Genomic DNA, 26,422 nt, shown 5'->3' on the forward strand with positions numbered 1-26,422 from the left:
CCTGGAGTAGCAAGCTTTCTTTTCTAAGTCCAACTTGTGGGTGCTCTTGATACAGATGAATTCTTTACTAGAACCGTGAAGGCCTAATATATGTCATTGCATTCTTTCTCTAATTATAGTCTCTCACAAAAAGTATATATTTTTTTTCCAATTATATTTTTACCCCTTTTTTGACTGTCTGGATATTTAGAAAACTGTGATAGTGAAAGATTATTTAAGTCTATAAAATATTGACTGGCTGCTTTGAAAAGATTGGGAAAGTGTGAATTGTGACGTTATACACAATAGAGTGGTTGTCAGTAAAACTTCATTTCCCCACACTTAATTACACTGTCTCCGATACTATTATGTGGTTATGGTCTGCATTCTGATTAGGAAATTACTGGAGTATACCCGATTTAAAAAAATTATTAAAGCTAATGTTAAAATTATATAATGAACACACTTTTTTCTCAAGCTGTGTATCTGGGTATAGTGCTAGATTATCCACAAATACAAAGTTTTTTTTATATCATATGATACATATAGTACATAATCAGCAATAACTCAAATTTGGGTGAATAAATTTTAAGAGTACAGTTTAGATATTAGTATCCAAGTATTTGGATACATCACTCATGAAAAGTTGTAAGGAGATTTGGTTGTGGAATGCAAAATACATCAATGAGTGAAGATTGTCCCTCATGTGGTAAGGCCCAAATCCTGCCAAGATGCACATGTATAGCTTTTATGCCTGTGAGTAATCTCATTGGATTAAATCTTGGTCCCATTGAGTTTAAGGGTTTTTCTGTTCACTTCTAGCAAGAAAACTATAAAACCAATAACCACATAGAAGTCATTTAATTAGTATTTAAAAAAATGCTTTTACCATTTTCTATTCCATGGAATTAATGTGTTAAGAGGAAATTTTAGCAATATTTCTTAAAATGGAGCTTTGCAAAATAAAATCTACTTTTTTGACAGCTGGAAGATGGACATACTTTATTCGATTACAATGTTGGACTAAATGACATAGTTCAGCTTTTGATACGGACTGAGTCTGATGCTCCTACCAGTTCCTTGTCTAATAAGGATGGAGAAGTCAACCCGTGTGCTGTTGCCAACTGTAAGAACAAAGTCAAGAGAACAACAGGGAGTAGATCGCCCAATCAGCCATCTACATCTGCTCGGTCATTTCTCATTGATCCTGGCATTGGATTGTATAAGGTATTTGCAAGTTTTGAAATCCTCTTGTTTTGTATTTCTAGATTCAGTTCTATAGCTTATATAGACCCAGATTCTTGAAACACTCTCATATGCTTAATGTTAAATTTTGAAGTCAGTGGGTTTATGCTCATGTTTAAAGTTAAGCATGTGTATAAGTATTAGGAGAATTAGGGCCAGTTGTATTGTCTAGATTGTTTTAATTAGAGATTTATTTAAAGTATTTGGGTAAAAATGATCATATGCTTCAATTAAAAATATCTGCTACAGCATCTGGATACAGCAGGTAACTTCATTATGTTGGGATTTAGGTGTTCAGTTTATGATGTCTAAGGCTCTGATCAGTATACTGAAGGCACATTCTTAAGGTTAGACATGTGTAAGTAACTTGCTGAACTGGGCCTAAAATAGTAAGCCGTTTTATAACAAAAATGTTGAGATTTAAATTTGCACAGTAAGAGGTCAAATGTATTAGAAAAACTTGGCCGTCTTTCTCCTCATCTGGGAAGATCTAGTCTTGTTGCAATGTAGATGGAAAAACTAGAAGTTACAGATTTCATGGTAGGCAGCCTCTTTTCTGCTTTGTCCAGCTTCGGTCTGCCTTGTGAGAAGTTTTGAGAGCAGTCCTGTGTACCGGGTAGCGTTCAAGGCGATAGAAGAAAAGTGTGTTACATGTACCCTAGCTGAGGCTTACAGTTTGAGTTGCAAGTTGGAGAAACGTCTTCATGAAGCTCACTCTCTTGATGTGAAGTCACCTTAATATGTCCTAGAAGTGGTTGTTACAATATCAGTGTAACAGATGGGAGATACTTTTTTGGTCATACATCACTTGCACTGTCCAACAACATCCATACAATTGGCATTATTACACCATCTACTAGGAAGCAAGGAGGCAAAAAACCTGTCAACTACATCTGATGTAAACGACACCAGCTTTCCCACTTCTTATCCCACTAATTTTCTCCCTTCTTTCTTTCTTACACTAGAAGCATAAAGCCTGTTCTTTAGCCCCTGTGCTCCCTTTTCCCCTTTCATTAGGGCTGTGTCTACACTACACAGCTTTTAACGGCATGGCTGTGTTGTTACAGCCGTGCTGCTAAAAGGGGCACAGCATAGCTGCTGTTTGTCAGCTCTCCTGCTCACAAAAAACTTCCACCTCCACTCTTCACACTGGCACTTGTCATCGGCAGAACTTTTTTTGTCTTTCAGAGTTGTTTAAATCCCTCCCCAACAAAAGTTTTGTCATTCAGTTGCCAGTGTAGACATAGCCTAGAAAAAGACAAAGGAAGATACCAAAAATCAGAAAGAACATAGAAAAAAATGGATTTCTCAAAGAAAAGTGCTAAAACAAACACTTATCAATAGCCTTAAGAAATTAAGGTAGGGTCTTTAGAAAATAAAATAACTTAAACTCCTTTTTTTAGGGTGAAAAGGAGAAGGCAAATTATCCTTCTTGCTCAGAAAGGGACCACCTGATTGCCACATCTGCCTCAGTGAACCATTTCCAGGGAGGCAGTTAGAAAATTCTGCCATCACGACGTTGTTGACTGCTAAATCTTCTCCAAGATCGCCTTAAAGGACTTTGGTTTTAGGATATGCAGAAAAGTATTTAATATGTGGATACAGGTGTTGTATTCTTTGCAGTTTCTAGATGTCAGGTGAATTCTGTTGACTAGGGATCCTTCCCTAAACACTCCAATTAAATGGTGGTTATAAGATTTTATTCAAGCCAAAAATATAATTTAAAAAAAAAAATCCTGCTCAAGGGAAACCAATGGAAAGGAATGTAAACTATGACATGCTTAGGTATAAGATGGCAAAAAATATTTGTGTGTCTAGCTACTTGCTTTATAAACATTGAGAAATACTTTACCTAGAAGTAGGAAGCCTGCGAGAGAGTCATTGGATCTGCTAGACTGTCGGATCATAAAGGGATACATTGTAGAGGATTAAAAACATTGCAGAGAAGCTGAACTCATTGCATCGGTCTCTACAACAGAGGATGTGTAGATGGCTGTTGTTCTCAGGTGACTAAAAAGAAGGTGCTTTCAGAAACTGTGGTATCCAAAGACAAGGTGTTGTAAGCAAAGTGATGATTTAATTTGCAGCAAGTCACCAGGACCAAATGCTATTCTCAAGAGTTCTGAAGGACCTTAAGAATGAAGTAGCTTAGCTGCTAACAAAAATATACCTGTCATTAAAATCAGCAACTTTGCTGGAGGGTTTTTTTAAAGTGATAGGCATGATGTTGAAAATTCCAGATCAGTGAACCTAACATAATTACCAGGTATAGTAGTTGAAATAACTTAACAGTTATTAAACACTTAGATTAAATATCATAGGGATAAACCAGTGTTCTTTCTATACTTCTCCTAACTGAATTCTTGAAGGAGGCAATAAAGATATAATTTACTTGGACTTTCCATAAATCTTTGGAAAAAAGCCTTTTATAAGACTTTATGAAGGAAACTGAGTAGTTATTCTTTGAGTGATATCACTGTGGGTGTTCCCCTGTAGGTGCAGTAGCACCCCCTGCACCTGGGATTAGAGAGCTTCACTAGCTGTACCTGTTGGACTGTACATGTTCACCTCCCCTCTCTCATGCTGTGCGTGGGATGTTTATATATAGTGCTGTGTGGTCCAGCCACCTCCAGTTTTCTCTACTGCCTTTGGTCTGGGACGGAATCCACTAGCAGAGCCTGCTTCTCCTATTCCCTCATATATAGTTCCTTACCTGATAGTATAGCTAGTTTTTCTTCTTCTTCATTCTCCTTCTAGCTGTATAAACATTTTTTTTTTTGTTAACTTTTTTTTATCTTTACAGTTCTCCTAGATTAGGTTTCTTTTTTCCCACTTCCCAACTGGAAGTCTTTTCCCCTTTTCTCTTTTATGCCCAGCTCTCCTGGGTTTAAGAAGTCCTTCTCATGCGGTGCTGCCTTCTTGATAACGGATGGCCACCCACAATGTAACTGCTGTCTGGGAGAGGGACACATCCCTCAAAAGTGATCCCATGGCCTTGACCTGAAACCCAGAGCCAGAACCTTAGATTGAAACCTCTCATGGAGAAATCACTACTTCTGGCATCAGACCTGGGCTTCCCCAGAGAGGCCCTCATGCTCTACCAGGTCATTTGTTGGCCCCTACTCTTCCACGCCCTGTCAAGAGAGGAGTCCTGTGAGCGTGCGGATGACAAGAAATTGGCTTCCTCCTCTCGCTCTGAGGCGTAGCCCACCAGAACACTTTTCCCAGCTAAGTTGGTGGCTTCAACCTCATTTGATAGGGGACATGGCTCCAGGGCTCTATCTCTGATACTGACTTACATAAACTGTCTAAAGACACTTGCCAGGCAGACCATCAGCCCTCAGAGCTGTTTCCCAGTTTTGACGACCGAAGCGGCTCACTTACAGGAGCTACAGCACTAATGCCATTTCTGGCACCAGTGAAGCCATCAGCACCAAGCAAGTCTTTGGCACCAGCTAAATCTCTGGTGCCATCTTCTGAAACTTCAGGAACATAGACCCTCTCTTCGTCGCTGGGCGTTACAACAGCACCGATGATGCTCCTTCCACAAGACTTTAGATAGCCTAAAGACCTTCTGGTATCTGACACTCCTGAGTCTCCAGCTTCTTTGAGTGGACCTCCTCCCACTTCTACCCTCCTCTCTAGACTCTCAACATTCTTCCCTCTCTCTGCCGAGGATGGCACCTCGCTTCCCCAGTGAGGAGGAGGACAATGGCTCCATTGTTCCCTTTACTATTGGACAAATTGCACCTGGTTATAGTCACTATATGACTCCCAATCCTGGCAGCGACTACCATGGGTGCAGCCACATGTGCTACTGCCACCAAACTGGCCATATTGGGACCCGTGGGCTATATACGGGGCACAATTCAGGAACCCTCCCAGAGATGAAAGCTGGAGACCTACTCCCCTCCCTTCTCCATTGGTGTCTTGCCCTCAGGAAGTTGAGCCACCACCGGCACCAACTGAAGAGGAGGATCAGGAAAAGGAGGCATTTTTACAAATTTACATTTTTCTTCCTCCTCACCAGATAAGGTGGTTAGGTTTCCACCCCCTACATCTGCTGATGATTTCAGGCACTTTCAAGATCTGTTCCATAGGATTGCAGACTCCCTACACATCCTGCTGGAGGAAGTCTGGTAGCATAAACTGCTGGATATCCTCCATGCATCCTCTTCTGCAAAGATCACACTACCAATCAGTGAAGCTCTTCTCGAACCTGCAAAGGTTCTGTGTCAGACCCCGGCTTCCATCCCTCTTACCTGCAAACACGCTGACAGAAAAATATTACATTCCAGCAAAGAATACTAAATTTTTATTTTCACATCCCACCCCAAATTCTTTGGTGGTCAGTGTGACGCAGGAGAGAGCAACTTTACCAGACTCGATCTAGTCATCCAGACAGAGACTGGAAATGCCTGGACCTCTTTGGATGCAAGACATACTCTTCAGTCACTCTACAGTTGAGGATTTCAAATTATGAAGCTCTCATGGCCAAGTATAATCTGAACTACTTGAAATTGGAAAAACTTGGCCATGATTTACCAGAGTCCAAAAAGGAGCAATTCCAATCCTTGATAGTGGAGGGACACCACCTAGCCCGTATGGTCCTACAAGCCTCACTAGACTCTCCAGTCACCGATCCATTGCGACTGCTATGATCATGAGATTCGCATCATGGCTACACCTATCAGGCTTTCATATGGAGGTACAAACCACACCTCCTTAGGACTTACCACTCAAAGGCCAGAAACTATTCTGGGAATACACAGAACACTCTGCACTCCCTTAAAGACACCCAAGCTACACTCTTTTCTCTCAGGAAAAACACACCAGAACCAAAGAGACGCTTGGGGAAGTACCAACTCCCCTGGTGATCCCGAACCCAGCAGTACACCCCTCAGTGACATTGACACCCAATGACGTTGACAAAAACCTCCTACTAAATGTAGCCAGCCCGCTTCTGAAGGGGCTACATCTCACTCACCAGCACCAAAGCAAGTATTTTGAACGTGTGGTTGAGGCCCTGAGACGCCTTCCCTTGTTCCAGTCATCTCCACCATCTCTGATGTTCCAACAGTTTAGCAGCTGATTAGCTCTCCTTTTCCCGTCTTGGAGTCTATTCACCCCGTCACATGGGAGTAGCCACATTTGTGGTCAGACATGTAAGACTGACATGTGATGTCCTCAAGTATGGCTTCATTCTGTATACCTCCCCCACAAACACAAACTTTTTTATCCATGCCAAGCTGAGTCAACAATTCACTACTGTGATGGAAACTGCCCAACAACGTCCTACCAATATCACCAACTATGATCCTAACCACCGATGCCTCCCTAATTGGTTGGGGAAAGCACCTACACAAACATAGTGCAGAGCAGATGGTCTTCAACCAAATCCACCTTGCACATCAACCTCCTAGAGCTACAAACGGTCCGCAATACCTGCTGACATTTCCTGTCTCTTCTCAAGGAGTATACTGTAAGAGTGGTGATGGACAATCTTGCCTTCATGTATTGTATCAACAGGCAGGGCAGAGTGAGGTCCCACATGTTATGCATGGAGACAATCAAACTGTGTGGAACTGGTTTATCCAGAACAGCATCTCTGTTTTAGCTGTGTACCTTCTGGGGCACCAGAATACCACTGCAGATGCACAAAGCAGGACATTCTCACACGATCACAAGTGGAAGGTGGATATGAGAGCATATTCAACCAATGGGGCCATCTCACCATAGATCTTTTTGCCATTCAACACAACTCCTGCTGCCCTCAATTCCGTTCCAGAGTGGGATTGGGGCACGGATTGCTGTGGGACGCATTCCTCATAACATGGGATGCACCTCTCCTATACGCCTTCCCTCCCTTCCCCCTCCTATTCTAAGTACTTTGCAAAATACAGGTGGACTTAGCGCAGGTCATACTAATAGCTCCAACCTGGCCATGACAGGTCTGGTATACTTACCTTCCACGCGTGATGATATGCTGACTGACTTCTCTCCACCTAACACTGTGGCTCTTCTCACAGGACTTGGGACCCATTCTCCATCCCAATCCAGATGCTCCCACTCAAAGCCTGGCTCCTCTCCTGGTGTCAGAAAATTAACCTGCTCAGATGCAGTCAACAGATACTTCTGAATAGCAGGTGTGACACGACGACAACCCCCCCCCCACACAAATGGATGAGATTTTTACTGCTGGTGCACCTCACACCCAGTTGATATAGCACACTTGTTCTTGACTACATTCTACATCTTAAGCAGTCACAGTTGGCCAGTAGCTCTATTAGGGTACAGTTGGCGGCAATCCTTTTTCACTCTCTCATTGATGGCCACTCCATCTTTGCATACCCGCTCACGAAGCTCTGCTTGAAGGGTACTGAAAATCTTATTCTCATATGAGAGACCCTACCTCGGCCTGGAACCTAGCCTAGTCCTGCGTTCTTTGTCTAGACCAGTGTGTCTCAAATGCAGTCACTGTGGCTGCATGTGGTCGCCAGGGGCTTTTCTTGCAGCCACAGCCTCCTGGGCAGTGGATTGGAGGGAGGGCGGAGCAGCAAGGAGTAGTTGGGCCCTACCCCCATTTTGAGCCACAAACGCTGGAGGAGCAGACAGCCATTGTGAGTTCCCCACTTTCCGGGGGGTGGTGAGGCTCAAGGTTCTAGCTTCAGCCCTGGTGTGGCAGGCAGCAGGCTCTGGCCATATGGCGGCGGGCTCCGACAGTAGTGCTTCAGGCTTTGGCTGCACAGCGGTGGGCTCCATTCTCCGGCCACTGGGCTTCAGGCTACAGCTGCTGTGCTTTGGGCTCACTCCCCCTCCCTGTTAGCACCCCTGGCCCCCGCCGCCCTTCACCTATTCACCCCACCACCCCCTGGCCTCCACTGCCTCCCTACCCGCCTTCCCATCCAAGGATTAGTTTGTCCCCCAGATTGCAAGGGCTGAGTAAATCTGCTGTGAAAAGTGATATTTGCTTGTTGGTTAATATCACTTTTTACTGCCTCCCAGCTAGCTTAACAAGTCTCTGCTTTGAAAAATGATATTAACAAACATACAAATATCACTTTTTACAGAAGCAGACTTACTACCTAGCAAGTCTTTTTTTTAAAAAAGGGGAAAAGGAGGAAAAAAAAAGCAAACCCCTGCAGCCAAAAAAGCAAAAGAAATAACAAAAAAAGATAAGAACATGCAAAGCACCTTTATTTATTTGTTTCTATTCTGTTTAGGTCCAGTAAAGAATAGAAACTGTATGTTGTTGTTGAGTCTGCAAAAGCACCCCTACATAAATAAATTACTATGATTGTACATGTACATGACCTAGGGTTCTCATACCAAATTTTTTTTACTGGCAGTCGCTTGCTGGTGGCCACTTTGAAATTTTTTCCTAAAATACTTAACTTTAAGAAAAACAAATACATATGTACATGTACATATGTATTTGTTTTTCTTAAAGTTAAGTATTTTAGGAAAAAATTTCAAAGTGGCCACCAGCAAGCGACTGCCAGTAAAAAAAATTTGGTATGAGAACCCTAGGTCTAGGCCCCCCATTTGAACCAGTGGCAACCTGTTCTTACATACACCTACCAATGAAAACTGCCTTTCTTGTTGCAATCACCTTTGCTAGATGGGGAGGGGCGAAATCACGGACCTCATGGTATATCCACCATAAGTCTTTTATAAAGACAGAAGCGGCAAAGAGTCCTATGGCACCATATAGACTAACAGACATATTGGAGCATAAGCTTTCGTGGTATTCACCCACGAAATCTTATGCTCCAATACGTCTGTTAGTCTATAAAGTGCTACAGGATTCTTAGTCTGGATCTGTTAAAGCAGCAAACATGGCTACCCTTCTGATACGCAAGACAGTTACGCTACTCCCACACTCAAGATTCTTACCTAAGGTCCCAATGTCTTTTCATCTCAAACAACCAATACATCTCTCCCTTTTTTTTCCCCCTGAAGCCTCACAGTAATCACAGAAGTAATCAATAGGAGGCAGTGCTACACACCCTAGATGTGTGGCACACATTAGCCTTCTACTTGAACAGGACTAAACCCTTACGGAAATCACCATGATTATTCCTCTCCACCCCCGAAAGATCCAGAGGCACTGCTTTATCTAAACAACTTCTCACTAAATAGATCTCATTGTATGTTTATCTTACGAGCCCCACGAGAGAGAGAGCCTACCACAATCAGAACACGTTCCACACGATTGCTATCTGCCTCGATTGCCTTCCTTAATAATGTTCCCATAGATGACATTTGTAAGGCTGCCACACGGGCATTAACAGATACTTTCTCCCAGCATTATGTTGTTACGCCCGAGGTCGCAATGAACACACTCTTCGGACATGCTGTCCTATCTACAGTTGTGCTCTGTGCAGTAACTGAGGTGCCCTAATACCCACCCTCCTCCCCTTTCCTTCGGAGCCGAAAATATAAGCTCTGCAGCAGAGAAGGAACTGGAGGGTGATCTGACTGCACAGGACTATACGTACATCCCGCATAGTGGAAGAGAGGGGAGGTGCTCATGTGGTCTGGGCACTGCTAGTGAAGATCTGAGATCCCAGTTGTAGGGGATGCTGCTGCACCTACAGCAGAGCATCCATAGGGGGACACATCTCTAAGAACCTCAGTTGCTGCACAGGGTGAATAACCCTCTCTCACAGGTTGAGAGGCTACCATTTTGTCATGGGTTAGAAACTGACAGAGAAAACAAAACAGAAATAAATGATCAGTCTTAATAGTGAGGTATCCAAAGGATCCTTTCTAGGACTGATATGCTTTATTAAATATCTTAATGATGGCACGTTAATTGTTAATGAGGCAACAATTTGCAGGTGGGATGTGTTTAGTCCTGGCTAGAGAATGAGGAACTCCCGAAGGACCTAACAACAAAGCTGAGTGGCTGGGCAGCATGTTGGCAAATGAAATTCACTGTAGACTGGTGAAGTTTTCCATACTGGAAAGAGAAAATTGAACTGCCTAGTAAGGATTGATGGGTTCTGAATTTACTGAAGCCAATCATGGAAAAGACGTGTGTGTCACTATGTACTGCTGCTGAATGGAAACAGAAAAGGAGTACTTGTGGCACCTTAGAGACTAATAAATTTATTTGAGCATAAGCTTTCGTGAGCTCACGAAAGCTTATGTTCAAATAAATTTTGTTAGTCTCTAAGGTGCCACAAGTACTCCTTTTCTTTTTGCGAATACAGACTAACACGGCTGCTACTCTGAAACCTGAATGGAAACAGTAACTCCTTGCGCAACAGTGATCAAAAATGCAAACAAGATGTTGCAGTTTGCTATAAAATGGATAAAAAAATCACTGAAAATATGCCATTATTACCGTAGCACCTCTGGGACCTAGTCATGGACCCAGGACACCACTATGCTAGGCACTGGGTATGCTCTCAGCTAGAATTTTGTATTCAATTCTGTTCTTCTATCTCAAAAGGAAACCTAGCAGTAGTGATAAGTCTAGAGAAGATGAGCAAAAAATATTAGAAGAATGGAAAGCCTTCCCTATGAAGAGAGGTGAAAAGGATTAGGGTTGTTTAGTTGAGAGTGAGCACCAAGTACTCCTTTTCTTTCTTATAATAAAGAGTGAGACACCCAACAAAATTTAAAAGACAGCATTGAAAATGAGTAGGGGAAATATTTTACTGTCCATCACGCTGACTGGTGATCTCACTGTATCAAGCTATTAGCAAGACAGAGAGCTTAGTAAGTATGAAAGAGTTCACTAAGTGCTAGAGCACCTCCTTGTGGCCAAGTATGGTGTAGAAACTCTCTCCTCATCTTGCATCCCTCAGTTGATTGTTGGTCTGGTGATCTCTCTTTCCACTACTTGGACCTTGAGCCAGGTAATTTAGTCCACACAAATAAACAGTCCACCAAAAAGTCTTCAGCTGCACCCTTTTCTCAGGGCTCTCTGTTGGTCCCTTTTTCAGAGGTTTCATGCCATTTTCTCTGGTGGCTGGTAGGGGAACCCAGGCCTTCCCTCCATACTGGGTTCTGTCCCTGAAACCCTATAACCAGCATCCACAGTCTGCTCAGTCCAACTCCTTGCTCCCGTTTACCTGGACTTCCTCCTATCCAGGTTTTCTCAGGCCTTGTCTCCCAAAACCTCTCTAGATGCACACTTGCTTCAGGGCTAGGACTGAGGGCCCTCCCCTGGAATCACCTAATAAAATTCGAGCATTGAAGTATGAACAAAATCGCACTTCTGCTTACCTATGGGGTGATCTTATGTACGTCTCAAATAAATGACTCATAAGGCTCCCTCCCTGGGAATTCCTGTTCTTTTGTCAGGGCTTCCCACCAGAGCCTGCTTCACTCTGGTGACTGCTGTCACTTCTTGCTTGCCAGCTTCCTCTGCTCGTGTGAGGATCCCAGAGCTTGGTCTCCCTACTCTCAAATTTCTGCGAGTAACTACGGACTTCCTTCTGCTCTAATCTTGTCTGTATAATCACCACCCAACCCCTTTCCAGCTGGGCATCATCTCCAATTAAGTCTGGCTGTCCCTCCAAGTGCAGCTAGGTAATATAGTTGGTCTTTCAGGCCCGCATTAACTCTTTCATCACCTGTGTGGAATATGCACCTTATCACAGTAAAATTCAAAAATATTTATACATGCTTTTAGAATAATAAGTTAAAATTTTGTAAGAGCTATAAACATTTAATCCTGAGAACTTAACTTGGAAGAACAAGTTTGAAGGAAACTTCTCCATAATAATGATTGCATAATTGTCCATTATAGGGGATTTGTATCTTATGAAACATCTGGTACTGATCAGTGTCTGATTAGTTATGCAATTCCTATGTCCCTTCTCCAACCTACTATATTGGATCCCTACCTCAAGATTTATAACAGTCATGCTTCCATCAGTTTGCATTTTTGCTGGTGAGTAGCTCTCAACAATGCTCTGGCAGATTGGGTTGTTTTCAATTTCTCAGTTTTGGCGAGTCCTTTTTACGTTTTGTTGCAATCCTCTTCCTGTAGTATCAGTGATAAGAGGTTCTCAATTTTGCCACTTTGGTTTTGTACGAACTATTCATTTCGTTGTGAGAGCACATGTGAAATGGAACTTCAAAGGTGGTCCTTCCTGACCTGTGTGGCGAGGTCTCTTTAACTCTAAGACGGGTGGGCAAACTTTTTGGCTCAAGGGCCAGATCTGGGTATGGAAATTGTATTGCGAGCCATGAATGCTCACTAAATTGGGTGTTGGGGTGTGGGAGGGGATGAGGGCTCTGGCTGGGGAAACAGGCTCTGGGGTGGGGCCAGAAATTATGAGTTCAGGGTGTGGGAGGGGGCTCCGGACTGGGGCAGGCGATGGGGGTGGGGGTACAGGGGAGTACTCTGGGCTGGGACTGAGGGGTTCCAAGGGTGGAAGAGGCATCAGGGCTGAGGCAGGGGGTTGGGGTGGGAGGGGTCAGGGGCGCAGGCTCCAGACAGCACTTACCTCAAGCAGCTCCTGGAAGAAGCAGCATGTTCCTCCTCCAATTCCTACGTGGAGGCGCAGCCAGGCAGCTCTGCGCGCTGCCCCATCCGCAGGTGCTGCCCCTGCAGCTCCCATTGGCCATGGTTCCCGGCCCATGAGAGCTGTGGGGGTGGTGCTTGGGGTGGGGGCAGCGGGTGGAGCCCCCGGGCTGCCCCTGTGTGTAGGAGCCAGAGCGGGGACGTGCTGCTCCTTCCTGAAGCCACGTGGAGCCACAGCACGCATGGGGCGGGGCAAGCCCTGGACCCTGCTCCCCACCGAGAGCGCTGGAGCGGGACGAGCCCTGGACCCTGCTCCCCGGCAGGACCTCGAGGCCTGGATTAAAACGTCTGAAGGGCCTGATGTGGCCCCCAGGCCGTAGTTTGCCCACCCTTGCTCTAAGAGGTACTTTGTGCATGCCATCTGCATTCCTCATGCATGCTAGTACCGTTGGGTGACCAGTTCCTTTTGGAATTCAAAGACTCTTTAGATCCAGGACAAAGAGTTCTAGAGTGTCTTTCTTTTGGCATCTCCTGTTAATTTGGAAAACATTTCTACTGGTCTTGAATCTTTATTGCTGTCCAATTATCTTGTCTCAATTTTTAAAATCAAATAAATTCTACTTAATTATTTTAGAACATTCAGTAAACTTTTGTATTTCTATATTTTTACAATATTAGCAATAATAAAAGCTCCTTTATTCTTGGTACAACTGTAAGCCCACAGCTTGAATTGCCATGATTTCTATTCTGAAATATGGGATTCTCTAATCGATATTTATTGAATTTATTTATTGAATATTCCAGTGCTGTGTTACACACTTTGTTGCTTTTTTCATATATAAGCTTGGAAGGATTAGGTATCAGTAAATGTCAATTTCACTATATGCATACGAAAACCCCTGCCATTAATATTAATGTACAGATAGGCAAAGTAAGAAAGATGCTGCTTGAGAGCTTATTAGCATGATTTAATGCTATTTACTTTGCATATTTTGACATGTGATGATGATAATTTATATTATAAAGCTTTAATTTTTTATCTCAATTTCTCCTGTTAAATAATTATCAGATTTCCCCCCCATAATTTCTCAGAACTCTGAAAATGCAAATTGATACAAATAGAAGAATAATGCTTAAAAATAAACATTGATATTATCCATCAAAATTATTATAAAAATTGAATTCTGGCAAGACTATATATGTATTATTTATTGCAAGCTTGGCTCTTCTATTGAAATCTCCTTTAGTTTGTGGTTTATTTCTTCAAATTAAAACCAATGATTTTGTTAGTTCCTGATTACCGTAGACTAAATTCGCTAATGTTGTCAGCATGGGGTATGCCAGTATAAATGGTCCACTGTGATTAAGGATCATGGTTGGTTTTTTGTGTTTTGTTTTATTTTATTTTTTTTTTAAAGGGCCACATTTGCATTAGCAAGTGGGAGAGGAGGAGAGTGGACACAAGAGGTCAGCATAGCAACTAAAGTGAGCAGAACGGGCCCAAAAAAATGGGAGGTAGTCAGAACAGCTGTTATGTGGTGATTCTATAGGTTTAAGATGCATGATCTGGCTAGAACCTCAGAGTTCTGTTGTAAATTGAAGTCACCCTTCCACCAGCCTCCCCAGTGTAATTCTGGACAAGGGCAGTATCCTGTCTTGGGCGTGAAGTACTTTGTTAGTACAGGCTAGATCACGTCATGCAACTTTATATTCCTTGCACCATCTTTGCAAAATTTGACCCTGTACACTGCTTATTGTGCTTTTTCATGTCTCTGAAACAAGTATTTTACTTGTGCATATTTCTTAAATTGCTTTATTGCTATGGCTCTTCACATATTAACAGTTTGAGTGACACAGGAATTTGCTTCTCTTCCCTGCAGCTGTTAAATCCTTCTAATATCAGGTTCAGATGTGGTAAGAAATACAGTGGAATTTGTTGGAAATTATGCTATGTTCCCTTTTGCTGATTATATACATTACCTGATAAATGCATGTACCTTTCTTTGACTTTTGAAGTCATGGCAGAACATTTTCTTCCATGATTTTTTGCTCTGTATTCATAGCTACTCAGTGAGCTTGCAGTGGTGGTTTCATTGGTCTGAAAAAACTAGAGGCCTTTTCACGTTTCATTTAATATTCAGTTACCATGGAAACTTGCTGATGCTGAACAGCATACCACTGCAGCTGAAGTTTAGAGGCATTGCTAATGGTTGGTTTCTTAAAGGCTTATTATCAGTCTTCAGAATGCAAAGGAAATAATAAAATTGTTTACCTAAGTGTTGCAGAGCAGAGGTAGCACAATGGAGTGAAGTAGGTCATAGCATTGCAGATTAGCGAAAGGGGCAAACGTAGGTCCATTTACATAACCACTGAAGTCCGTTTTACCACTGTCCTTAAGAGGTGTGGGGATCTTACTCATAACTTTTCCTGTTTTCACCCTTTTTCTTATCCAAATTTTTAAAATTGGGGTAATTTTATTTCTATCAGTTTTATACGATATATTTTCTTTTTCTAGTGGTCTTAATTTCTAACAGCTGCTTCTCTTATTTGTGTACCTGTAACTTTGTAACATTTAGAAAATCTTAAATATTTATGAATTTTAATACCCTTAAGAGGAGACACACAATGGACTTGAAATTACTTGAATTTCACTGATGCCATTTTTAATCGTCTCAAGTGGATGTCATCCCTCAAACAAAGGTAATCTGTAAATGAAAAATTGATCAAATACCTTTAACTGGTAAATTATGTATGTGACGTTGCACTCCATATGTTTATGGAAATATGCTTCGGCGTTCAGAGTAGCAGCTGTGTTAGTCTGTATCCGCATAAAGAAAAGGAGTACTTGTGGCACCTTGGAGACTAACAAATTTATTTGAGCATAAGCTTTCGTGAGCCACTGCTCACTCCTTTTTCTTTATTCTTAGGAGTGTAAATATAATGTAGCTAGAACATGCTTTATGCCAAAGGTCTTTTATAAGGTATCATTGCACAGCTTATAATCTACTGAGGGTGTTTATCCTATTTGTATGAATGTATCATTCTTGTACCTAAAACTAGAAATATGAAGTTAACTCTGAGGTCCTATTGTAATTATGCAAAGTGTGGGCCATTAATGGTGGGTTAAAATCTTGATGGCACCCACTGACTAGGACAATTGGCTGTAGATGGTTTATTTACCTGCAAGCCTTCTTGTGGACATTGGGGGGCCAGCCTGTGGGTAATAAAGAATGAGGTCTCACAGGACATGTGACCATGCCAGCTGATACTGGAATCTATTTTAAACCTGGTACTTTTTCCATTTAAAAGGAGCGGTGGGAACCCAGAGAGACACAGGATTCTTGCCTTATGCAAAAGATATATAAGTGGGTGGAACAGAACAAGGGGGGCCAGTCATGAGAAATCCCCTAGTTACCACTTGAGCTGGAACAAGGACTGTACCGGGGGAAAGGATTAGGCCCAGACTAGGAAGGAATCTGGTCTGTGAAAGAAGCTTATTGGAATATCTCTAAGGGTGAGATTTACCTGTATTCAGTTTCTTAAATGTATTAGGCTTAGACTTGTATGTTTTGTTTTTTAACTTGGTAACTTACTTTGTTCTGACTGTTATTTATTGAAGCCACTTAAATCCTACTTTTTATTCTTAATAAAATCACTGTTGTTCATTATTGAACCCAGAGTAAGTGATTGATACCTGGGGGAGCAAACAGCTGTGCATATCTCTCCATCAGTGTAGTAGAGGGCGGACAGTTCATGAGTTTACCCTGTATAAGCTTTATACAGAGTAAAATGGATTTATTTGGGGTTTGGATCCCATTGGGAACTGAGTGTCTGGATGCTGGAGATAGGACTACCTACTGAGTGGTTTTCAGTTAAAGCCTGCAGCTTTGGAGACGTGGTTCAAACCCTGGGTCTGTGTTGCAGAAGGCTTGTGTGTCTGGCTCAACAAGACAGGGTTCTGAAGTCCCAAGCTGACAGGGAAAACTGGCTCAGAGGTAGTTTCAGCACGTCAGGTGACAGTCCCAAGGGGATCTCTGTGACTGAACCTGTCACAATGTAGATCCCTGAACTTAGATTCTACACAAAATATATGTTCAGCACAGATCAGAAAAGGAAGATTTTGTGCTATTACACTAATTGACTGTCATCTTCCTCACCACAGAAATTGAAATAGCGTCCACTTCTTACTACTTTTTGTCTGTGCAACTTGCATTTCTATGATCCAACTTTTTTCTTTCTGGCTACATATCTAAAACCTTTCTCTGGGTCTTCATCATACCTCTTGATTACTCTAACCAGCACCACCACCTCCTTACCGGCCATCCTAATAGCTATGTAACTTCATTCAATTCATACAAAATGCAGCTGCTAAGATCATCTTCCTGCATTTGAATCTGACCATCTCACTCCTTCTTTGAATCCCTGCAATGGCTTATCCATCTTCATTACATCAAGTTCATGCTTTTTGTGATTGCTTTCAGGGGCCTATACAACTCTGTCCCTTATTTATTTCCTCTTGTCTTGTCAGATCACTTCCCATCCTCTGTTGTGCCAATCTGTGTTTTTCTGCTTATCCCACAATTGTCTCCCTGCTTTCTTCAATACATTTTGTGCATGGAATGCCCTTCTGTAGCTGTCCCACAAAGCCATTATACCTTTTAAAAATCTTTTGTAAGTAGTTACCTTTTCTGCAGTTTCCACAAGAAGTGAGCTAAGGCTGGGATTCTCCCTTCCACACAGAAGGTGGGCTGAGTCACCCTTGCCTTCCATCTCCTCCTCCAAACCCAGTGGAGGTTGTGCAGGTGTAGGGCACAGAGTTCCCTCTAAGCTGTGCAGGCACACAGCAGGCTATCAAGGGCTGCACAGGTGGGGAGAGGCGCAGCTTCCCTGGCCCCAGAAGGGGGAAGAGACTGCTGTTCCTGGCTGCTGTGGCGAGGAGAGACTGGGAGGGCTGGGCAGCCTGCACCCTAGAGCCTGCACTTCCAGCCAGAACCCCTACTCTAAACCTCTGCCCTGGCTCTGAGCCCCCTCCTACTCCCCCAAATCCCTCACCCCACCCCAGAGCCCACACCCCAACTCTCTGCCTTAGCCCTGAGTCCCCTCCCAAACCCCTTGGCCCCACCCCCACCACACATCACCTCCATATTGGTGCACATAACAAAATTCGTTCCACACATGGACGTAAAAAATTAGAGGGAACATTGGTGGGGGCTACTCTGAGACAGAGGAATGTGCTTGGGACTCTCACTGTCTTCCTTATCTTCTTGCTGATTTTTTTAAACCTGGAAAACTTCTACAATCTGGAACTATATTATAACTTCCATAGAATCCTCTCATAGAGAATTCCAGGAGTAGTTGCAACCGGGTAATCTGTGGTACTGTCATTCTCTCACAGCTAGGTTGTCAGGAAGATGAAAGTGGGGAAGTGCATGATAATGCAGACTCAGAGTGATGTAGAAAGGTTGCCTCCATAGCTACCTCTCCATATGTTTTTAAAATCAGGACCTAAGCCACCTACTTATTTTTTAGTTATCGCATGTAAGAACTATTGAATGGTGGAGGAGAGTGAAACCTGGAAATTTACATTAGAGAAAGATGAGAGGGTTAAATAGTAGAAGATGGTTGGGAGTGAGAGAAGAGAAAGGGGTCTAGTGATCTATTAACTTATTTATTTGAACACCAAAACCATGTAAGTACTATGATAGATACCTGTTCTCACCATGGTCTTTCGTATTTTGTCTTTATCCTTCATTCTTCATCTGTTATGCTCTTTACGGTAGGATCTATACCTTAATTTGTGCTTGCAAAATACTTAAATACTCTAACATCTGAAATAGTAGTAGTAATTACTACCACTACTAAAAATTTTTTTGCACCTTTCTTATATAAACAGGTTGTTTGCATAGGTTCAGAAAGATTATTCTTTGAGGCAGTATTGTTGAGTGGATAGTTAAGGGCTGTTTCTGTCATTGCTTGTTAGCTTCAGTGTCCCTACTTGTAAAATGGGGATAATATCCACTTCGAGATTTTTTTTTTTATTTTATATTTTTTTGGAAAGGGGAGGGAAAAGCTTTTATATAACGAATGTATTATTACAGAAGAAGAAAGGGCTATACGTTTTTAGTTTCTTTTTAAAAAGTTTTTGGCAAGATAACTAAAACTAAATAAAGCCCTTGAAAACATCTGTTAAAGTATTAATAGTTGATGTGGGCTCAGCAGGAACAAAAAGCCACATCTTAGAAGTTTGTTGTAAATAACTTGAACCTTGTCTGAGCAATATTAGAATGTACTTTAATTTGGTAGTGTATATTTCTCCTTTATATGTCATTTCTTCTTTTGGTACAGCTCCGTTCTATCAGACTGCTACAGTATTTCTATGCTCAGAGTGCTGAATGGATGGAGGTGTTACAGTATTAAGAGTGATAGATTTTTGTAGATGCTGTATGGAATTCAGGTTCATGTTTCAAATATCTATACTTATTTGTTCAGAAATCAAGTTTAAAAAAACAACAACCTAACCCTAAGTGGTTTTCTACCTAAGTGGTCTTGTAACTTTAATCATAGAGAAAACATTGCACTGTCAAAGTAACATTTTTAGTCAACAGAAGAACTTAGGCAAACTATCTACTTTAAGAAAAAAGTAAAGGAGTACTTGTGGCACCTTAGAGACTAACACATTTATTTGAGCATAAGCTTTCGTGAGCTACAGCTCACTTTAAAGTACTCCTTTTCTTTTTGCGAATACAGACTAACACGGCTGCAACTCTGAAACCTATCTACTTTAAGTGAAATGTATTATGGAATAGCCTAGTGGTGGTGCAATTTCTGAGCAATTGTACTTCATTTCCAGGTTCAAGTTGACAGAAGCTAGGAATGTTGTTGTGACCAGAGTTGTGTTTCTGAGGGCAAGTCTACCCTACAGTGCTACGTTGGCACAGCTGCATTGATACAGTTGTGCTGCTGTAAACACACTATGCCAACAGAGTGCTCTCCGGTTGGCATAATAGCTTCTGCCTTTGGTGGAGGTGAAATAATGTCTGCAGGAGTGTGTTTCCCGCTGACGTAGCACAGGTGTGGACAGCGCTTAGGTTGATGTAACTTGTGTCGCTTGGGGGGGGGGGCAGAGAAGAGGGAGATTTTTTTTCACACACCGAGTGACATACGTTACATGGACTTAAGTGGTAGTGTAGACCAGCCGTTAGAGGTGTAAGACGCATGGAAATTTCAGTCTTGGTTAGCTGCGGTAATAGCTTTGGTAGGTTTGGAAAGCCTTTTCTTCTCCGCTTGGCTGGAGGAATCAGGGGTAGTGCAGGATTAAAGGAAACATCTGGGGAAAAATAACTATTCCAATATTGAGGAACCAGTGAAGTCAAAAAACTCTGTAGGTTATGAGCTAATATTCTGAGTTCCTGCCCTTGGGAAGGCAGCTCCTAAAGGCATAAATCTTGATGATTGGGAACAATATTGTGGAGAAGGAGAATGATAGATTACTATTCTAATTTATCTTATAAAAACCGAACAGTAGTTTTTGTTTACTTATAAATGATATTCATGTTAAGTATTACAGCTGAGTCAAATATTAAAATTTAAAAATATATATATCCTAAAAGCACAAAATACCCTACATTTATATTTTGTGCTTTTAGGATGTATATATTTTTAAATTTAGTGGATGCCTGAATATTGTTTTGTTACACAAACTGAGAGCACAAGTTAGCTCAGAATGACCAAGTTATTTAGCCAGTTCCCTTTTTTTCCCCATTTAACATGATTTTTAAGAAATAAACATTAACTCCTTGTTAAACTTTTATTTTTAGATAAATGAATTGGTGGATGCCCGTGATGTCAGCATTGGAGCCTGGTTTGAAGCTCACATAGAAAATGTAACCCGAGCAACAAAAGGACATAAGAATGGTAAAGCTCAAGCAAAAAGTGGCAATACTTACAGAAGGACTAATGGAAACTTAAGTCAAGATCATTCTAGAGAGAATACAAATAATTTGGACAGTGCACCTTCAACATCTTATTCAGACTGTATGGACACTGATGAAGATGCTATTTATCATATCAAGTATGATGAGTAAGTGCTCCTGATATTGTTATGAGGACACAATGTGAATTTATTTGGTTTGTGTAAACCAAGAATATTGTTGAAGAAGCTTGGATCCTAGAGAGAGCAAGTTCAAAATTACAACCAAAAAGCAGTATTAAGAAGCCATAATACATTTCTTTTGGATGTAATGACTAATCGGGGTGTGACAAGAATTTTTTTCTTACTCCTGAATTCCTATGAAGTATTTAACTTTTATGGCTCACCTTTATGAAACTTAAAACCCTCCCCTTAACAAGGAAGTGACATTAAAAATCAGATTTGCTGTATCTGTTTTGCTGCATAAGACATGAATATAAGTAAAGCATAACTTTTTAAAATTTTATATTACTCCCATTGAAGTCCAAATGGAGAGACAAAACTCTCATGGGAGCAAAATCTGTGCTTGAATTGGATGAATTAGTCTCAAGGTTAATATTGATACACAGAGTTAACAGTCTGCCTTTCATGTAAATCTTTAATAGCCAATCCCGGGATTGAAAGCAATTCCATAATTTCAGTGTGGAATGAGGATATTGGGTGAAGAAATAAAGATTCAAACCTGCAATGAATGTGCCAGTGCTGACCCCTGTGGCAGAGTCCCATAGAGTCTAATGGGATTTCACTACACAGAAGTCCTCACTGGTGCATCAGCTTACAGAATTGGGACCAAGAAAATAAAAGCATCCTTCCGTTTAAACAGACTTTTAGCAACTAAAGGAATAATGTTGAATATTCCGTTACATTGCTGAGACTAAAATACATGGTGCTTTTGTGTTTTGAGTCTTCATAGTAGAAGATGATGCATGGACTCCTGCTTGTATAGGAGTATAAAGGAGGTATATCTTGCTGAGGGTAAATTAATTATAATATGTTCTTTATCAGAGTTTCAAAAGAAACTTTAAATCAGCACTGTCAAGTTTTAAGTTTATTTTTCCAATATAATACAATAAAACAGTTTATTGCTAGGAGAAGTAAAAATTGATTTGCTATTTGTTGGGGACCTGAACATAACTTCTTTTAACTACTCCCGATAGCTGGGTTTTTTAATGTGCTCATGCTTGAGGATCATACAAGTTTGGTCTTTGTGCACCAACTGCTAGTTAGTTTTTTACATTATGCATCTATATAAACAAGTCATGTATCCTTTATATGTAAAATACAATTTCCCTCCTCAATATAATAGTAAAATATCAGTAAAATTAAGAAGTTGCAAGAAAATCCTGCAAAGTACCTTAAAAGCACTAGATATAATTAAAATATCACTATAATGTGACAAGTGAATCATTCTGTGATTTTAAAGATCCAGTTTTAAGACTGACTGACTTTTTAAGTTTCAGAGTAGCAGCCGTGTTAGTGTGTATTCACAAAAAGAAAAGGAGTACTTGTGGCACCTTAGAGACTAACAAATTTATTTGAGCATAAGCTTTCATGAGCATCCGATGAAGTGAGCTGTAGCTCACGAAAGCTTATGCTCAAATAAATTTGTTAGTCTCTAAGGTGACACAAGTACGCCTTTTCTTTTTGACTTTTTAAGATAGAACAGAGTTGTTTAAAGGAGAGATGGTGGCACAAGAAAAAGCATAAAAAAATTTGTGGAAATGGCTTTTGTGACCAATGGAAGGAAATTTTGTTTAATCCGCTCAGCTATTGTCAATTCGTATAAGTCAGAGAATTACTGGAGATGTGAAACAACCCTGGAATTAGAAGACATAGGATGCATGATGTCACTTGCGCAGACATACAACAAACAGTTTCAATTCTGTTCCTCTACTGTCTGTACCTTAAGATTTAGCTGTGCATTTCTAGCAGGCGGAGAGAATCAACTTTTTTGGCTTCCTTTAATATGATCTGCAGCAGGTTTGTATTCTTAGCTAGTGATCATCATAACTGCATTGTTTTCTTTTTTTTAACTGTCTGAAATTGCCTGGAAGTCATGATTACCTACTTTCACTGGAATGAACTTGCTAAATATTTAAAGTGTGAGCTTCTGAGAAAACGGTTGTTCTGACACTGTCTGGAGAGCAAGATCTCTGCATTTTTCAGTTAGTAGTGAGAGCTTCAGATATAAAGTTATCCCCTGGCAGACAAAACAGCTAGCTAGCAATCAGGATGAGAGGTGCAAATCCACCAAGGTCCAACTTTAATCAAATGATGTGGTCTTATTTTTCTGTGTGGAAAAACACAGAGCATTGTACAGTAATTAGAGAGTTTAGTAAGATTTCTGTTCCTCTTTAAATGACAGCTTCTTCTGAATCTAGACAAACCACAGATTGTGTCCACATGTATCTTTATTATTTATTTGCATTGTGGTAGCACCTAGTAGCCCAGGTATGGACTAGGTTCCTGTTGTGCTAGGCGGACTGTACAAATGCATAACAAAAAATGTCCCCCTCTCAAAGACCTTTATTAAAGACAAATTTTGAAATGTTGTGCAAATGCCACCACTATCCAAGAGTAAATCCCTATAGAAGAAATAGAAAGCAGCACTCAGTATTTTTCCAAGAATTGTATATCAGCCTCCGTGCTTTTTAGTAGAATAGTCAAACAAATGAAATTTGTAGGAAAAAAATTACACAGTCTGACAGTGTTGTATCAGAGGGTGCATCTTCCAACTAATTGAACTTGCCTTGAAATATAAATGGAGTTAGCACAGTTATATCCATCTCCCAGTGGATAGTCTTTTGAGGCACGTGAAAGTCTCACCATTAGACACCATTAAAAATTAGTTTTATCTTGCCAATAACTTTCTCTAAGTGGGCATCAGCTGTTCTGTTAGGCCAGTACTCCTGGTCTCTCAGCCTTCTTTTCATACTTTTGAGGTAGACACAAGATCCCTCTTATCTTCCCCCATCCCAATTGATTGTCAGCTCCCACATTTCTCCCAGCGGGGACACATATATATATATTTTATAAAAAGGTTAACAATTGAAGTGCTTCACTAAAAACACTTTCTCTTACTCACTCTAGATGTCCTCCTATCAAACCAGAAATGTTTATTCCTGTGCTCTTTCAAGTCATTGAGGCTTAGAACAACAAATATATAAGCACAGGGTGGGTTCTAATGGAACAGTGGGAACACTACAGGTAAGGAAACTAATTTTACCTTTCTCCTATGTGGGTACCCACTGTTCCATTAGTCTAGTACTGATGGGAAAGAGCAAGCACTAATAAAAATCCTGCAAGAAAATTGGGGAAGGGGAGGGGGAGGAGAATAGACATGAGAACCAAAACAACATTTTATCCACCAACCCACTTTTTTTTCTTTTTTTAAAGGATTTATTGCAGAACACAGAATTGAAACTAGAAGGCCCTTTATTCAAAAAGTGTGCCAGATGAGGCTAAAAATACTATCTTGTGTGAGCCAAGTAAAGGAAGTTGGCTTAAGACTATGTTAGCTGCAAGGCAGTTTTTATTGTATGATCCTGCTCTACCCTTGAAGTAGCCATTGCACCTGGCCAAATGAGCCCTGTCTGCCCCTGGGAGTCTTCAGTAGACAAAATATTTTCTGGGTGGAAAATATTAGCTGTGTACTCTGTCCCCAGTATAAAATGAGCATTATCATTATTTGTGTGTTTGTAGTGTCTAGCAGTTCTAGTCAGGGACCAGGACCCTGTTGTGCTAGGCACTGTTAATTTGTTTTGAGTTAATCACGATTAATCACACGGTTAAACAATAGAATACCAATTTAAATGTATTATAATTTATAATTAATATTTTTGGATTTTTTTTACATTTTCAGATATTGATTGTTAAACACAATAAAGTGTACAATGCTTACTTTATATTTTTATTACGAATATTTGCACTCTAAAAAAGATAAGCAAAAGGAATAGTATTTTTCAAGTCACCTCATACAAGTGTTGTGCAATCTTTCTTCTTAAATTGCAATTTAAAATTATAGATTTTTTTTTTTTTAAATTGCACTCAAAAATAAAACAGTAAAAACTTTAGAGCCTACAAATCCACTCAGGCCTCCATCTTGGTCAGCCAAATGCTAAGACAGATACGTTTATTTACATTTATGGGAGATAATGCTGCTTGCTTCTTATTTACAGTGTCACTTGAAAGTGAGAACAGTCACATGGTACTGTTATAGTCAGTGTTGCACGGTATTTATGTGCTGGATATGCTAATCATTTGTAGGCTTCGATCACCATTCCAGAGGATGTGCTTCCGTGCTGATGACTGATTCTGCTCTATAATGATCCACAGCAGTGCAGACTGATGCATGTTCATTTTCATCATCTGAGTCAGATGCCACCAACAGAAATTTTCATTTTCTTTTTTGGTGGTTCAGGTTCAGTAGTTTCTGCATCGCAGTGTTGCTCTTAAGACTTCTGACAACATGTTCCACACCTCATCCCTCTTCAGATTTTGGAAGGTACTTCAGATTCTTAAACCTTGGGTCAGGTGCTGTAGCTATCATTAGAAATCTCACATTAGTACCTTTTTTGCGTTTTGTCAAGTCCGTAGTGAAAGCATTCTTAAATCGAGAAAAATATGCTGGGTCATCATCCAAGACTGCTATAACATGAAATATATGGCAGAATGCGGGTAAAACCACAGAGCAGAAGACATGCAATTCCCCCGCCAAAGGGTTCAGCCACAGATTTAATTAACTTTTTTTTTTATGCGTGTCATCCACATGGAAGCATGTCCTGTGGAATGGTGGCTGAAGCATGAACAGACTTATGAGAGTTTAGCATATTTGATGCATAAATATCTTGCAACTTTGGATACAACAGTGCTGTGTGAATACCCGTTTTCACTCTCGGGTGACACCATAAATAAGAAGCAGGCAGCATTATCTTACATAAATGTAAACAAACATGTTTGTCTTAGCATTTGGCTGACCAAGAAGTAGGACTGAGTGGACTTGTAGGCTCTAAAGTTTTTATTTTATTTTTGAGTAAAGTTTAAAAAAAAAAAAAATCTACATTTGTAAATTGCAGTTTCACAAGAAAGATGCACTCTAGCACTTGGATGAGGTGACTTGAAAAATACTGTTTTTTTGTTTTTTACAGTGCAAATATTAGTAATAAAAACAATATAAAGTGAGCAGTGTACACTGTGTTCTATGTTGTAATTGAAATCAATATATATGAAAATGTAGGAAGAATATTTAAAGAAATGGTATTCTATTGTTTAACAGTGCGATTAAAACTGAAGTTAATTGTGATTGATTAATCGTGAAATTAAAAAATTAATTTTAATTGACAGCCCTAAATTATACTACCTTGATCGGATGTCAAGCGTGCAACTGTTTCTTTAGGTTGTGGGACAGAGTATAAGGAAAAGTATCTGGCTGGTGAATCTTGCCCATATGCTCAGGGTTTAGCTGATTGCTATATTTGGGGTCGGGAAGGAATTTTCCTCCAGGGCAGATTGGAAGAGGCCCTGGAGGTTTTTCGCCTTCCTCTGTAACATGGGGCATGGGTCACTTGAGGGAGGATTCTCTGCTCCTTGAAGTCTTTAAACCACGATTTGAGAACTTCAATAGTTCAGACATAGGTGAGGTTTTTCATAGGAGTGGGTGGGTGAGATTCTGTGGCCTGTGTTGTGCAGGAGGTCGGACTAGATGATCAGAATGGTCCCTTCTGACCTTAGTATTTATGAATCTA

At 40.8% G+C, this 26,422-nt stretch overlaps 1 protein-coding gene across 3 annotated transcripts in view; it reads left to right on the forward strand.

The window, feature by feature from the left end:
- The window catches only part of UHRF2 (ubiquitin like with PHD and ring finger domains 2), a 195,213-nt gene that overhangs the window by 34,095 nt on the left and 134,696 nt on the right, over positions 1 to 26,422 (forward strand). For all 3 annotated transcript variants that reach the window (XM_038401747.2, XM_038401749.2, XM_043514922.1), the window contains exons 2-3: positions 964 to 1,206; positions 20,527 to 20,789. In XM_038401747.2, coding sequence (XP_038257675.1) covers positions 964 to 1,206; positions 20,527 to 20,789 — 506 coding nt within the window. The remainder of the gene's footprint in view (positions 1 to 963; positions 1,207 to 20,526; positions 20,790 to 26,422) is intronic.

The sequence above is a fragment of the Dermochelys coriacea genome, chromosome 5, assembly GCF_009764565.3.
Source record: "Dermochelys coriacea isolate rDerCor1 chromosome 5, rDerCor1.pri.v4, whole genome shotgun sequence".
NCBI classification, from domain to species: Eukaryota; Metazoa; Chordata; order Testudines; family Dermochelyidae; genus Dermochelys; species Dermochelys coriacea.